Here is a 15,639-nt window from a genome sequence, read left to right as displayed (position 1 = left end):
CTTTGTAAAGACCCGAGGGGCCGAGGAAAGGCCAAATGGCATCGCCCTATACTGGAAATGCCTGCCTTGAAAGGAAAAACGTAAAAATTTTCTGTGGCATTTGGCTATAGGAATGTGAAGGTAGGCCTCAGTGAGGTCTAAGGAGACCATGAAATCTCCCGAGTGAATGGCGGCCAAAATAGAAGACAAGGAGTGCATCTTAAACTTCCTATATTTGATGAATAAATTTAGTTTCTTTAAATCCAAAATAGCTCTCCAACCTCCGGAGGACTTTGGAACCATAAATAGGATGGAGTAAAAACCTAGGCCCTTCTGACCGGAAGGGACCGGTTGAATGGCTCTGATGGACAATAGATGAGAAATGGCCTCCTCCATACGGTTACAATCTGAGGATGACCTGGGAGAAGGGCAGGAAATAAAACGTTTAGGGGGAGGAGAAATAAATTCTAGAAGAAGGCCTGTTTGAACAGTGTCAATGACCCAAGGGTCCTTGGAGGTGAGATGCCAATTAGAGGCGAAATGAGCTAGGCGACCCCCTATGGGAATAGAGGTAGGATTACCATCTAGGTTTTTTTGAAGCCCTGTTAGAGGAAGCTCCCCTTTGGAAGCGAAACCCTCTACCCCTGGAGTTCCTACCTTGGGAACGAAAGCGGGGGGAATACTGACCTGGAGATCTCTGGTAGGAAGCCGCTTGATCTTGCTGGCGCCCTGGGCGACGAAAGGACTGCGTTTTGGTAGCCTTTTTTGTGGTTGGACCCAAAACTTTCTTCTTGTCCGTGGTTTCCGTGAGGAGTGGATCCAGAAGATCACCGAAGAGAAGGTCGCGCTTTAAGGGACCCTGGGATAACTGCCACTTTTGGCGAACTCCCGCTTGCCAAGGGCGAATCCATAGGAGTCTTCTTGCCGTTGTAGAAGCTGCAATAGACTTAGCAGAAAATCTAGTAGATTGCAAGGTGGCATCAGCCACGTACTGGGCAGCTGCAAAGACCTTGTTGAAGTCTTGTTGACCTCTCAAGTCATCGGGAGGAATATGCTGTTGAAGTTGGCGAAGCCACAGCAGCGTGGCTCTGGAGAAAAAGGAAGCCGCTGCAGAACTTTTAATGGCCCAGGAATCAGCGGTGAATCCTCTTTTGAGCATTTGCTCAATGCGCTTGTCCTCTGGGCGGAGGACTTCCTCCGCCTCGCCTGGCACAGCAGCTGCCGAGTGAAGAATCTTGACAGGATCATCTGGTTTGGGAAAGGATAGAAGCTCTTCATAGGAAGAGGAAAGTTTGTACAACTTTCTATCCTTGGTGGAGGGATTAAGGCCAGATGCTGGAGATTCCCACTGTTTGAGTAAGGCATCTTTAAACAATTTAGGCATAGGAATTACCTCGTTATCCTCCTGTTCCTCTGTGAAGTAAGGTAAATTCTCCTCTGGGGGATCAGTGGAAGTGGAGGATTGTTTCTCCTGGGCCGCTAATCCCGTAGAAATTCTAGCTTTGAGGAGGAGAGATTTGAATAATTGAGAGGGAAAAATAGTAATTGGAGAAGGAACCTTTATTTGGGATTCCTCATCATCTGATAAGCCTTGAAAGGCATCCTCATCATCCTCTATATCCTCATATTCATCCTGGGAGGAATCTGAATCATCCTGAATAGGAACTCTGACCGCTGGGGAAGAACCCAAGGGGCGGGAGGAGCGAGAAGGAGGAAGAGGTAAGGGAGGCTCATTGATGGTGGAGAGTTTGGCATCAATGGCTTTGGACAGCACAGCAAATATAGACTGGAACTCAGGAGGTAAACTGGAAATATCAGCAGAAATGGCAGAAGAATTCCTAAAGGCCTGGGAAGATCCTGGCTGGGGGGAATCTTCAATAATATCTGGTTCCTCTGGACCTATGCCCCATAGGTTAGGTTGGGGTCTGTCTAGGTTTGGCTCATCCAGAGATAACACAGGGACCCCAGAAGGAGGTAGACTAGAAGCCTCTGGGGGGTCTTGACTACTGATTACTTGGGCCTGCACTTTCAAACGTTTTGCTGATTTGTCATGGATTTTTTGTAGGGCTAGGTCCCTTCTCTTCTCGGCCCTGGTGACCTTGGTCGAGGGGCGGGCCCCTGGAGAAGAGGAGGAAGAGGCCTGGGGGATACTAGTAATTTCATCGCCTGTAGGCCTGGCCTCTCTGGGACCTTTAGTTGTGCCTCTCTTGGGAAAAGTAGCCATAGTCTGACAATTAACAGAAGACAAGGCTGAGCCAATAACTGAATAATAAGGAGAAGAATTTCAAGGACTTCCCAAGAGGAATGGATCCTGCTTCGAGGCCTCGAAGCTGCTGAGACGTGAGGACAATCTGGGCAAACCCAGAGTTCGTGCCCCCAAATCCAGCGGGGCCAGCCTCCCTAAACTTTGCAATTAAGTAAACCAAGGCACTCTGGTTGGAGGCTTAGCCGGTGGAGAATTTAGCCTGGGACCCCCAAGGCCCGCTCCGGGATCCACGCGGCGGACTGAGGCCTACGGGGCTGGCAGGAGGCCAACACGAGAGGCCTAGACTTAAAAAGGGCGCGAAGGCCTTCGCGCCGAAAAAGATCGCTGCGTAAAATTTCTTAAAGGGGAAGCGATCGACTAAGTCCAGGAGACTAGAAGGCGTCTCACTCCGCAGGAGGTATTTCTTAAGCCCTTAAATATTTTTGTATACAATAATAATCAATAATTCAATTGGTAAATACTTGCACCAGGACCTCCAGGCCAAAGGATTAGAAGAATCCACAAGCGGCCGCAGGAATCGTAACCGGCAAAACCGCCGGGGGAAAACGAAACCGCAACTTCTCCCAAGGAAAAAAGCCTAGCCGCTTTTTTTTTTTTTCTTTTTTTCTTTTAAACGGCTGGCGCAATTAGTGCAAGTAAATAATAAAAGACAATAAATCTTACTACTTTTTGAAGGAAAAGATCGAAGGGAAGGTGTTAGAATGTTGAACGAGCTATCACAATACAACCGCAGGATATGCGAACTGAGCGAATTCTGGGGAAGGGGCGGATCCGGCAAGCTTTTTTAATACTAGGCTCAGTTCCACCGGATTGGACATGAGCAACCCATGTGACTGCTGGACCCGCTCCTTCAGTACGGAGAAAGGGAAGCAGATGTCTTGCCGGTCTCTGCTTCTGGTGTCTTAGCCGCTCCCTGCAGGTCCATTACCTGCTTTGCCTTAAAAAGTAGAGTCCGAAACAGCGTGGGCTTAAACAGTCCGGCCACTGGCTGCTGTTCTGGGGTGTTCTCATCCTCTGAGAACTCATATTCTTTATCACTGTCCTCGCCAAAGTCCGGATCCTCTGAAAGAGACCCCAAACCCGAGGGGGGCGGTATTGGCCAAAGGCTTCTTGCTTGAGTCTGAGGTCGGTTCACTTGCTGGCCTGTCCCGGCATTCACTCCTTGAGCATAGACATTTGCAAACATCTCCTGTAATTCTGGAGCCATGTGCTGCCACGAACCAGTCTGGGAGCGCAGCCCCGCTGCTGTGGGTGTAAATGTGGCAGAAGGTGCCTGGGTGCCCCTTCTTGGGAGCCCGGAAGGTTCAGGTCTAGTCCAGGACAAGGCTGGAGACGGGGCCTGTGGCAATGGCATGAACTGTCCCTCTGGGGACCAGTCACCCTCCTGTAGGGGTCCCAGGTGTCCAAAGGCTGACTGAGGGGTCCCAGGTTCAGGCGTGGTTGGCTGCCTCTGAGTCAGAGGTACTGGAGAAGGGGAGGGGTGCAAGGCTGCCTCCAATTTCTTCTCTAGCGCCTTTATGCGCTTTTCTGCCTCTTTTAATGAGGCCACCGAAGCAGGGGACTGGGAGGGCTTTGACCTCTCCTTATCCTTCCCCTTAGCCTTCTCCTTGCTCACCACTGGGGAGCTGGCTTTCTCGGTATTGGGCTTATCTTCCATTGTACTCACAGCTCCGGTGTTGTAATAGGAGTATCACGAGAAAATTGCCTCTCAACAGCTTCGTCACGAAAGAAAAAATGGCTGCCGATGCTGGCCTCGCCCTTGCGGCTGCGCATTAGAGCCGTAGCCCAATTCGCGCCTCTCAGCTGCCGGAAGCCCTTCCGGATGGCGCTCTTGCGCTCCGTGGGGGGGTGTAGTCAAAATGGCGCTGCCCAGCGTTTTCGCGGGTCTTTTGCGCACACCCCCCCTTTCGCCGCTTCTTCGGGCTTTCCCAGCCCGGTCTCGGCCCTCCAGGGCTCGCCTAGTCCAGCCGCGGCGATCCCAGCGCTGGCGGCTGCGGCGGCTGCGGCGGCGGAAGTCTCTGCGGCATTCCTCGCCGCTTTACAGCTGATTCGGGCTCCGGCGCTGCCTGCGAGCCCCTCCGGGGGTCGCCGTTCTCCTCGAGCCTCCCAGTGGGGGGGGCGGACCCCCCCACCTTCGGCTCGCAGCCCTTGTTTGACCGCTGAGGCCAGGGACTCCGGGCTGAGGTGCTCCTCTTGGGGGCAGTTCCCTCGGGGGGAAGCAGCCCCTAAGGAGATCGTTGGGGGTGTTGTCCGCGGAGGACAGAGACCCCTGCCTCCAACGTTGATCAGATCTGTAAGGAGACAAAAGAAAAAAGATTAAACTGGTAATAACACCTTAAAATTTATTCAGCAAAACTCAGTATGTCTCTACTCTGGGACTGAGTTTTTAAAACTGAGCTCATGGGGGGACTGCAAGGGGGCGGTAACTTTTATTATGTAAATTTTTACTCAGTCTCTACCAATCGGATTGGTTAAATACCCATGTTGGACTCTCCTTCCAGATGCAGTGGAGAATAGCAGCTACCCTTCTCAAGGCCCGAAGGATCCTATTAGCATCTGCATTGTAATGCCCAGCCCTGAATCAAGGGAACTCTATGATAGATGGAAGCCTCCTTGAAAACCGCAGGCTTTAAATTTACAAAGAAAATGACAGAGAGAGAAAGAAGGGGGAGGAAACCCGGCTGGAGTAATGCTCCTCATCCTTCAAACAGCATTTTTATTGGAATAAACAAATAAAAAGAAAACAACCAAGACAAAAGCCTACCAAAAAAAAATATGTCGCTTCCCTCATCGATAGACATGGCAAGGCCTTCTTTAAAATGCCGAAATAAGCTACTATTATGGTCTCTGGATGTATTTAAAATTGCAGGTTTTAGACTATCTGATTTAAAATGCTATTAATCTCTCTAAGCTTTCATGTTGTCTCATTTGAATTCAGATAAGCAATTAGTATAATTGTGTTAATTTCAGTTACTAGCACACGCCACTGATTCGATATTAATTTCATGACTTTGTAATGTATTTTCATCCCACACCCATTTTAATTGCTACGGTGCAGAACAGGATCAGGTGTACAATATAGAATGTCATAAATTGGAGAGTAGGAAGAACCCTGCTGTGAAAATATTCCACACAAATGGGAAAAGAAATCAGCTTCCGATGAGAGAATTACCAAATCTTACTTATACCTAATATTAATTTGGAGGCTTTAGTGTTCTGACCCTTTAAAATATATACTGACCACACAAACACAAACACACACACACAAACACACACACAGAGAGAGAGAGAGAGAGAGAGGGAGAGAGGGAGAGAGAGAGAGAGAGAAGTTTAAATTTAATTCAAAGTAACAAATAAATAAAAATCTGTAAGATTATACAGATTGTCCTTGTCTGACCATTCTAACCGGAATAAAATACTGCAAGTTCTAAAAACCATGTGGAACATGCCACTTAGTGATGGCAGTTCCAAAAGTCCCAATTACCATCATTACACCAGGGCCATGAAGGTCATTAAGTGAGGACCTCACCTGTACACAACTTGCAAATTCCTTCCAGTTTCTCTGACTTTGTCAGAAGCTGGCAAAGAATATTTTAAATTGTAATCACTTGATCCCAAAACTATCACCTAGTTCAGCACTATTATAGTTCCAAATGGCTAGTGAACCATTATTAAAAAGGACCATGTTTATCTTCTTCTGGGTACTACTTCTGTCAATACTGATACAACAAAAAGGTTGTTTGGAATGGTAAACTGTTCAGAGTCACTGGGCTGGTTGAGTTAGGTGGAGAATGAATGAATGAATGAATGAATGAATGAATGAATGAATGAATGAATGGAAATGAATGAATGAATGATGCATGCAGGTGTCCACATGAAACTATCAAATATTGTTTCACTTTTAAAAAGATGAATTTATTGCATGCGTAGCCACCATCCTTTTATAATTTTATAACTTATAAGAAGTGCATGCAGTTCTTGCACATTTCATTTGTGTCCTTCTATATATATCTCTCCTTACACAAAGGAATCTTAAAAGAAATATAAGAACGGTAGTCAGAAAGAGTTATCAGTCTAGTCTAGTAGTAAACAATGTTGGCTCTTCTATGAAAGGAGGACTTCAACTCCCAGAATTCCTAAGCTAGCATGATTAGCTCATGAATTCTAGGAGTTGAAGTCCACAAGTAGACCTGGGAGATGAAGTCCATAAGTCCACATAGAAGAGCCAACGTTGCCTATCCCTGGTCTAGTCACACGATGATTGGGTCACCAGAATATTCCAATAGGATTTCATCTCATGTAAATCTTCTAAAGGATCTGCAAAACAAAGTCTATAGAAATGTGAATGGATGTACAATTTTGTAAAATTGGTGTATCTTGAATTACAGTGGTACCTCGAGATACGAGTTTAATTCGTTCCGGACCTGGGCTCTTAAGTCGAGCAGCTCTTATCTCGAACGACTTTTCCCCATAGGAATTAATGTAAATAATTTTAATTGGTTCCAGCCCTCAAAAAACTCACAAAGTTAGTCTAAATTATGCAGAAAGACATGTTTTTAATGAAGAAATGTACATGTACATATAAATGAATAATGAAGTTTCTTTCACTTAACTTGTAAACTTTCTTAAACTTTTAAATTTACATATGTTCAACTTCTCTGCCACCCAATCCTGTAGGACAGAGGTCCCCAACCCTTTTTGCACCAGGGACCGGCTTTAAGCGATCAAGAGAGGAATGGGTGAATGAATGGACGGAGGGTGGGAAGGAAGGAAGGAAAGAGGGAAGGGACAGGAACAGAGGAAGGAAGCAAGGAAACTTATGAAAGGGGAGAGTAAGAGAGGAATGAGTGAAGGGAGGGAGGGAAGAAGGTGGGAAGGAGAAAGAAAAGAAGAAATAGAGGAATGGAAGGTAAAAGAGAGAAAGAAAAAGAGCAAGAAAGAAAGAAAGAAAGGGGGAAGGGACAGGAACAGAGGAAGGAAGCAAGGAAACTTATGAAAGGGGAGAGTAAGAGAGGAATGAGTGAAGGGAGGGAGGGAAGAAGGTGGGAAGGAGAAAGAAAAGAAGAAATAGAGGAAGGGAAGGTAAAAGAGAGAAAGAAAAAGAGCAAGAAAGAAAGAAAGAAAGGGGGAAGGGACAGGAACAGAGGAAGGAAGCAAGGAAACTTATGAAAGGGGAGAGTAAGAGAGGAATGAGTGAAGGGAGGGAGGGAAGAAGGTGGGAAGGAGAAAGAAAAGAAGAAATAGAGGAAGGGAAGGTAAAAGAGAGAAAGAAAAAGAGCAAGAAAGAAAGAAAGAAAGAAAGAAAGAAAGAAAGAAAGAAAGAAAGGGGGAAGGGACAGGAACAGAGGAAGGAAGCAAGGAAACTTATGAAAGGGGAGAGTAAGAGAGGAATGAGTGAAGGGAGGGAGGGAGGGAAGAAGGTGGGAAGGAGAAAGAAAAGAAGAAATAGAGGAAGGGAAGGTAAAAGAGAGAAAGAAAAAGAGCAAGAAAGAAAGCTGCAAGCACCCCCCCGAGCCCCCCAGGCCGGCTGCAACCTTTTAAAACACGCGCGCCGCTTCGCAGCTGTCTCCTGAAGCCGAACGCGGAAGTTAGCGTTTGGCTTCAGGAGACAGCTCCTTGGCGCTTGTATCTCGAATTTGGGCTTGTAAGTAGAACAAAAATATCTCTCCCCTCCCAGCTCTTATCTCGAGTTGCTCTTAAGTAGAGCAGCTGTTATGTCGGGGTTCCACTGTATTCTGGTAATTTCATGAATTCTTGATAGAATCATTATTTCTGACCAGTTCTCAACAACTCTTCCTTCTTCTCTTGAAACTTTTGCATCCAAAATACAGAGAAAAAAATACAATACAGTACAAGAAAAAAAAACCTTCAGAATCAACTGCTATTATAAAGGGCAATGTCTAGGAGTATCCGGCTTAAATTTCAGCAATTGTTTCCTAAATGTCAAATAAACGGAGGGGATTAGGATCAGAGCTTCTTGAAGATATATTATTTACTCTGAGTCACAAACTGAAACATTTCCACTCTCACTTTCCTGTGCACTATTCAAGACAACCTAAGAACACCACATTATCCTTTTCTGCTGTTGTAATGCAAAGAAAAGAAAGAAAGAAAGAACGAACAAACGAAAGAAAGAAAGAAAGAAAGAAAGAAAGAAAGAAAGAACTAAAATTACACTGAAGAGTATTTTAAAAAGACAGCATGGAAATTTGTATCCGCAATCTGGCACTTCTAATGGACAATATTGGCTAAAGCTCATGACTTGCCAAACTGGGTGAAAACAGGAGCCCATCTTGCTTAGCAGTCTTCCACAAAAATCAGCCAGAGTCTCTAGAAGAAATCACCAGCAAGTCAGGAAAATAAGGTTATATTCACCCAACCTGAATTAGCAGCAGTCTTAAGGACAGCCCTGTGATATAGCGATCATTCAAAGTGATTATAATAATAATAATTAATAATAATAATTTATTAGATTTGTGTGCCGCCCCTCTCCGTGGACTCAGACCGGCTCACAAGTAAAAACATCATATACAAATCAAATATTAAAACAGTTTTAAAAACCCTTATTAAAAAACAATCATACAACCCAAACAAACCATACATAAACCAAGACAGCTAAGGATATATCAATTCTTTCATGCCTGGCGACATAGGTGGCTTTTCAATAGTTTACGAAAGGCAAGGGGGGGGATACTGAATAATACCGAAAAAAGTCACGTGGCCACGTGACATCACAACCATGGGTGTTTATGACCATCACAGTATTCCATGGGATTGCCATTGGCAGGCTTCACAGTTGGTTTCGGACAAGCAGAGTGTCAACCCTGAAGCTGACCAGGCCGAAGCCATCTTGGAGCTTCAGTGCTGCCACACACTAGAGCTGAGGGATAGAGAGGGATTAGATATAGCTGAGTTTATGTAGTCAGAATAAAATACTTTCTCTTGGGAACCAAGGACATTCTCATACCTGGTTGGAGGAAGGAGTGATATCACTAGATCAGCCAGGATTGATAAAAAATTATTATTATTATTTAAATTAAAAATCAGATTTTTTAATTTTTAATTTTATTTATATCAAATTTATTTTAATAAAATGCTTTTGGAGTTAAAATTGATCTAAATGTAGTTGTCTATTTAAGAAACTCTCATAATTTAGTTTATTCAGCATGAAATGGAGCTTAGTTATGTAGCATAAGACTGTATTTTTTGTAATATTTACATTTTTGGTAAACTCCATTCAATGAATCCAAGCTAAATGGGAAACCTTCATTTTGTTTACAAATAATATTATTAAAGATTCCAGGATGTAATGAATCCTTACATTTAAAAAGCACCTGTCATTTCATGGTAGCACCTGTTAGCGGACATCCACTCACCTGCTGCCCGCCACATCCCTCACCTTGTTGTGTCACTGCTGCATCACCAGCCAACCCATGGGACTCTCAGTAAGTCAACAGCTAGTCAGAGGAGAAGCCACTGCTCTTTAAAAATTATGATTTAAATTTTATTTAAATCAAATCTTTTTATTAGTGATTTAAATTGTGATTTAACCCTTTTCCAGCAGCAACCACAGTATGATAGACTTCAGCCTCAATCTATACCATTGCAAGAATCAACTTAACAATGTTAAGTACAACTTTAAAAAAGCAAACTATGAACTCATAGAAGCTCTCTCAAGACTTCTCAACTCTTGACTGGCAAACTCTATTCTCTGGCTGTAACACTGCCAATGAACTCTATAATATCTTATTGCTTGAAGTCAAAAGAACTATCAGACTACATGTACCACTAATAACCAAGAAAAACAAACTACCCATATCAATAAGGAAGCTGCAATCCCCCCAAAAAATCCTGCTGGCAAAAATACAAAGCAGGCTATGTAGCCAACTTCAAAAACCGCTACAAAAATATATGCCACCAAATAAAGACGGAATGCTTCAACTATCATACCAAACAAGACGAAAACCTTCTGCACACCAAATCCAACTGCACCTTCTACACCTTTGTAAATAACAAACTCAAGGACTTGAGACCTATTCTTTGGCTCAGTCTTTGTAAACAGCAGCTTACTAGGATCAACACTCTTATCCTCTATATAAATGATCTTTGCGATCACATTACAAGCAACTGCGTTCTTTTCATCAATGATGTAAAACTCTTCAATATCACCAATAACACAGCTGCCCTCCAAAAAGACCTTGACTTGGTGTCAGAATGGTCAAACATCTGACAACTCCAAATCTCAACCAACAAATGGTGGTGTCAATATTGAGGGATTTGAAGACTTTCAATGTGTCATATCGCTTCCTTTGTCCCCCCATCTGATTGCTTTCCTTTAGACAGCCCACCATAGAGCTGTTTAGGGATATGATGGTCTGGCATCCTAGCAACATGGCCTGCCCAGCGTGTCTGGGCTTTCATCAGCAGGTGGGAATTGATGGCAGGCCTGCTTTGGAGAGGACCTCAGTGTCAGGCACCTTATCCTGCAACTGGATCCTCAGAATTCTATGGAGGCAGGTCATGTGGATGTGGTTCAATTGCCTAGCCTGTCTCCTATATATGCTCGGTAGACTTTGAGCTTTGTAGCAAGGCTTATTCCATGTCAGTTCCACACATTGGTCATTAGTCTGCCAAATGCAGAGATTGCCTTGGTGATTCTGCAGTTGACCTCAGTGTCAATTGTCACTGCATGGGAGAGAGTGCTGCTAAGGTATGTAAATTGGTCAAATTAATTGTAGCTTTTGTCCCTGCGCTGTGATGGTGGGTATTTGGTATTTGGCTTTTGGAGCTGGCTGATGCATCACTTCGGTCTTCTTTATGTTGATAAGGAGACCAAAGTTGTTGCATGCTGCTGCAAAATTATTCACACTGGCCTGGATTTCCTGCTCTGATCCAGCATTCAGGGCACAGTCGTCATCAAAGAGGGGGGTCACATAGCACAGTCTCCTTTATCTTGGTGACAGCCTGAAGTCTTTGCAGGTTGAACAGTCTCCCATCGGTCCTGTATCTCAAGCTAACTCCCAAAGAACTGTTCTGGAAGGCATCTGACAGCATGGCTGAAAACATTATGCTGAAAAAGGTCAGTGCCAACACATGCCCTTGCTTGTTTTTCCTCTGAAGGCCTCTGCAGCGTCTCCATTTTGTCCTACTACCACTTGTAATGGCATGAGAAATCACAATCAGTATGCATTTTTCACCCCACCCCCCTCCATGTTCATTACAGGATGAAACTTGATGCCACGATTAAAGATTAGGACTATACAGTGTTTCAGATCTGATGCCAAATGTTGCTTTGGACCTGTGGGAGTGCAAATGCATTATGTCAGGGACTAATTAAAGCAGCTGCACCTGTTTCCAGCACTGTGAGGCTGCAGTAAGATCTGTTGAAATAACATAGAGCACAAAAATCTCTCTTAAAGCTAAAGGACAAAGCTATTTCTTCATCTAGAGAGCCAATTTAGTTTAGTAGTTAAGGCACCAGTCTGGAAACATTGTGAATTCTAGGCCATCTGGGTGACCTTGGGCCAGCTACTCTCTCTCAGCTCAACCCATCTCACAGAATTATTGTTGTGGAGAAAATAGGAGGAAAAATAAGTATTTTGAACGAAAGTGAATAGATCTGAGAGCCAGTTTGTATTGACAACAGGTATTAATACAGAGCAGAAGCTCCCAGCTTCAGCCTGTCAGGCCTCACAACCTGAGCATTAACGTCCCCAGAAAGCCAAAAAACACATAGTTAGAAACTGGATTTTTATTCTAATGGTAGACATTACAAACAACCGTCATTCACTGATTTAAGCAAGAGGTTAACTCAGAGTTCATGTCTTCTCCTAATTCAAACCCAGCACACTCTTTTTCTAACTTTTGAACCTTTCCTTTCTCGTACTTAGTCATTGATGTCTGTCTGTCCATCCGTCATCTATCATATTTGTGCCTTTCCATCTCATGTGAAAGTGATTTTATACTGCTTGCATTTCCAAGGTTTGCCAATAGCAAATTCTGACTCAGATGCTCTGAAAACTACTGCAAGTTAGAACCGAAGAAGTTGAGATAGAGAAATATATCCTTATTGTCTGTACCCACACAATATGATTAACCTGATTACAGAATTAAACCATTTTCGGGGTTCATGAATCACAAAGTCTACGGAGAGGGGCGGCATGCAAATCCAATAAATAAATAAATAAAGTATTTTATTTATTTATTTATTTATTTTGTCCAATACACGATGAAGGTTATAGAGAATATACTCGTAGTAAAATATATCGGAGAAAGAATAGAAGAGAAGATATAGGAATAAAATATATCAATGAAAGAATAGAGAAAGGATATAGGAATAGAAGAAAAGATATAGGAGATATAGGAGAGACAATAGGACAGGGGACGGAAGGCACGCTAGTGCACTAACGAAACATGCTACAGGGAGTCCTTTGTTACAATAAAGATTGGCAACTCCATCCCTAAGTGACATGGACATAAAACACATCAAGTGACCACAGCAACTTACAACTTCCAGCAGGTTGAGTTGGGGGTTATTAGGTGAACCCTATATGATAATTACCTATCACATAACATGATTGCCATTTCCAATCTTTTGCCATCTTCCCCATTGACTTTTCTTGTAGGCAACTTTCAGTGAAGGTCGCAAATGACAATCATTATGACTGCAGGATGTTGCAAACAGTTGTATTTGCAGTTGTAATTGCAAACTGATTGCCAAATGCCCAAATCAAAATTACGTGACCAAAGAGACACTGCGGCTCCTACAACTTCTTCTTTTTAAAAAAATATATTTTTATTGATTTTTTTAGAATTTTACAAAAAACAAACAGAAAGCGGCTCCTACAACTTCAAGGACTGGTCATAAGTCTCTAACACCACCATGGCTTTGTTGAACAAATGCTATCTAACCAAAGATAATCTGTACTTTTATGTTACACGTGAAGCTGTCCCCAAAAAACTAACCAAGTTAATATTTACCAAATTCAGAATGTTGCAGAAACACAGTTGCTAAACCTTTAAGTGACATGGTCAAACAGGCTGTACGAAAGAAACTACTTAATCCAAGGAAACTTTTTATACTTTCTCTCTACAAGAAATTACACAAGTCCCTTTGCTACCCAAACACATATCTCCTTTGAAAATGCAATTTCCAACACATTTTATCACAACCTCACACTAGCAGGCACTGCCTTATTTTTGAACAGTGAAGGGCCCAAGGCTGGTTTCCTGCTGGTTCAGACTGGATCGCCCAAACCGGTAGCAACCCGCTGCTGATGTCACAACGGTGTCACAGATCCGGTTCAGTCGATTCCGGTCGATGGGCATCACCATCTTTTGGGGGGATTATTTCCCAATTTGGTTTTTACTGATTTGAAGTTTTTTCCTCCGCTTCTGGCCACCCCCCCCCCGGGTTTATATTTACCTTTATCCCTTCACCCAAAGCACAGCTGATCAGCTCTGTGTTTTGGGCTGATTATAACTACTGAGCATGAGCGGAAGCAGAATTGCACAAGGGGATGTGTACATTTGTGCGAATGGAGTGCACACATGCAAAACGTGGCAATAATGTAAACTGGCGGCGAAGATAAGTGGAACCCTCACCCCTGGAAGGGGTCCATTTATTTATTACTTCAATTAATGCCATTCCATTTCTAAAACCTCTGAGGGGCTTACAATTAACAACATAAAATTAAAACACATAAAGTCAATATTTAATCATGATGATAGCAGGAAAGTCCCAATGCGTCACCATTTGGATAGCAAAATCTTCAGGCATCCTCAAGTACTCTCTGAAGAGCCATGTTAGAAGCCATATAATGAAGCCATATAATGTTAGAAGAAAATGGAAGTCCAGTTCCGGGCTGGGATCGCATAAGAATAACACAAGATGGAGAGAAGAGAGAAGACTGAAGAGGTGCTGCTGAGAGAAGGTAGTTTATTCAAGAGTATAGAGGACAGTTATAGGAAAAGTGGTCCTTTATATGTGAATGTGCCCTCTGAAGTTTGTTTGTTTTGCTGAACGTGCAGCTCCAGTTGGGGGAATGAACTTATCTAACCTTGCTGAGTGCAACATCTTTTCCTTTCATATGGGCTTATGTGCTGACTTTGGAGTAACCCTTCTTTGTGTGGTTCAGGAAAACTCTGCGGTCTGGAAGATTTTCTGCCTGTTGTTCTTTGGGAGGGGTGCAAATTTAATCACTTTTAGCCTACCTGTCAGTTGAAACATAGAAACATAGAAGATTGACGGCAGAAAAAGACCTCATGGTCCATCTAGTCTGCCCTTATACTATTTCCTGTATTTAATAATAATAATAATAATAATAATAATAATCGTAATAATAATAATAATAATAATAATAATAATAATAATAATAATTTATTAGATTTGTATGCCGCCCCTCTCCGAAGATTTATCTTAGGATGGTTATGTTTATCCCAGGCATGTTTAAATTCAGTTACTGTGGATTTACCAACCATGTCTGCTGGAAGTTTGCTCCAAGCATCTACTACTCTTTCAGTAAAATAATATTTTCTCACATTGCTTCTGATCTTTCCCCCAACTAACTTCAGATTGTGTCCCCTTGTTCGTATGTTCACTTTCCTATTAAAAACACTTCCCTCCTGAACCTTATTTAACCCTTTAACATATTTAAATGTTTTGATCATGTCCCTCTTTCCCTTCTGTCCTCCAGACTATACAGGTTAAGTCTTTCATGATATGTTTTATGCTTAAGACCTTCCACCATTTTTGTAGCTTGTCTTTGGACCCGTTCAATTTTTTCCTTACATTGTACTTATCTTTGTTTGTAACATAGAGGTTGACTTATGACCATACCTGAACTCAAAATTGTGTGTTGTAATCAAGACAGTGGTTAAATCATTGTATGACCCTTGTTCCCATGGTTGTTAAGTGAATCACTGCAGTTGTTGAGTTAGTAACAATGGTGTAGAGCCTTCTCTGTGGCTGCCCCAGCCTTATGGAACCAACTATCCCCCGATGTCCATACTACTCCCACCCTACTGGTCTTCCAAAAGGCTGTGAAGACCTTGCTCTGCCGGCAGGCCTGGGGACCATGAACGTTAACATCTAGTCACGGCCGAATTGTGATTGACTTGGCATGTATATGTAATTCAAATAAATTAAATTAGTAACACAGTTATTAAGTGAATCTGGCTGACTGTTCACTATTTGCTGCAAGGATCTGTCAGAGTTTGCAGCAGCAATCACATCCAGAAAGCACACACAAGTAACTGATTCAGGAGGATTCAACAACTTCACTTTATATATAATATTACACATGAAGTAAATATACAATACCAAAAGCAGGTTTTCCAACATGATAGTAAATACAAGTAAAATACAGAGGAGATGAGTTTTAATTTCAAATTTT

At 42.9% G+C, this 15,639-nt stretch overlaps 2 protein-coding genes across 4 annotated transcripts in view; one reads left to right on the top strand and one right to left on the bottom strand.

Annotated features, from left to right (window-relative positions):
* LRFN5 (leucine rich repeat and fibronectin type III domain containing 5) overlaps nt 1–15,639 on the bottom strand; it is a 180,368-nt gene that overhangs the window by 108,265 nt on the left and 56,464 nt on the right. The gene's annotated exons all lie outside the window — the stretch shown is intronic.
* LOC139160141 (putative uncharacterized protein ENSP00000383309) overlaps nt 3,990–15,639 on the top strand; it is a 115,992-nt gene continuing 104,342 nt past the window's right edge. Inside the window, exon 1 of the mRNA XM_070737751.1 lies at nt 3,990–4,354. Coding sequence (XP_070593852.1) covers nt 3,990–4,354 — 365 coding nt within the window. The remainder of the gene's footprint in view (nt 4,355–15,639) is intronic.

The sequence above is a fragment of the Erythrolamprus reginae genome, chromosome 1, assembly GCF_031021105.1.
Source record: "Erythrolamprus reginae isolate rEryReg1 chromosome 1, rEryReg1.hap1, whole genome shotgun sequence".
NCBI classification, from domain to species: Eukaryota; Metazoa; Chordata; class Lepidosauria; order Squamata; family Dipsadidae; genus Erythrolamprus; species Erythrolamprus reginae.
The sequence above is the reverse complement of the archived record's forward strand: the minus strand, read 5'-3'. Positions and strand labels throughout refer to the sequence as shown.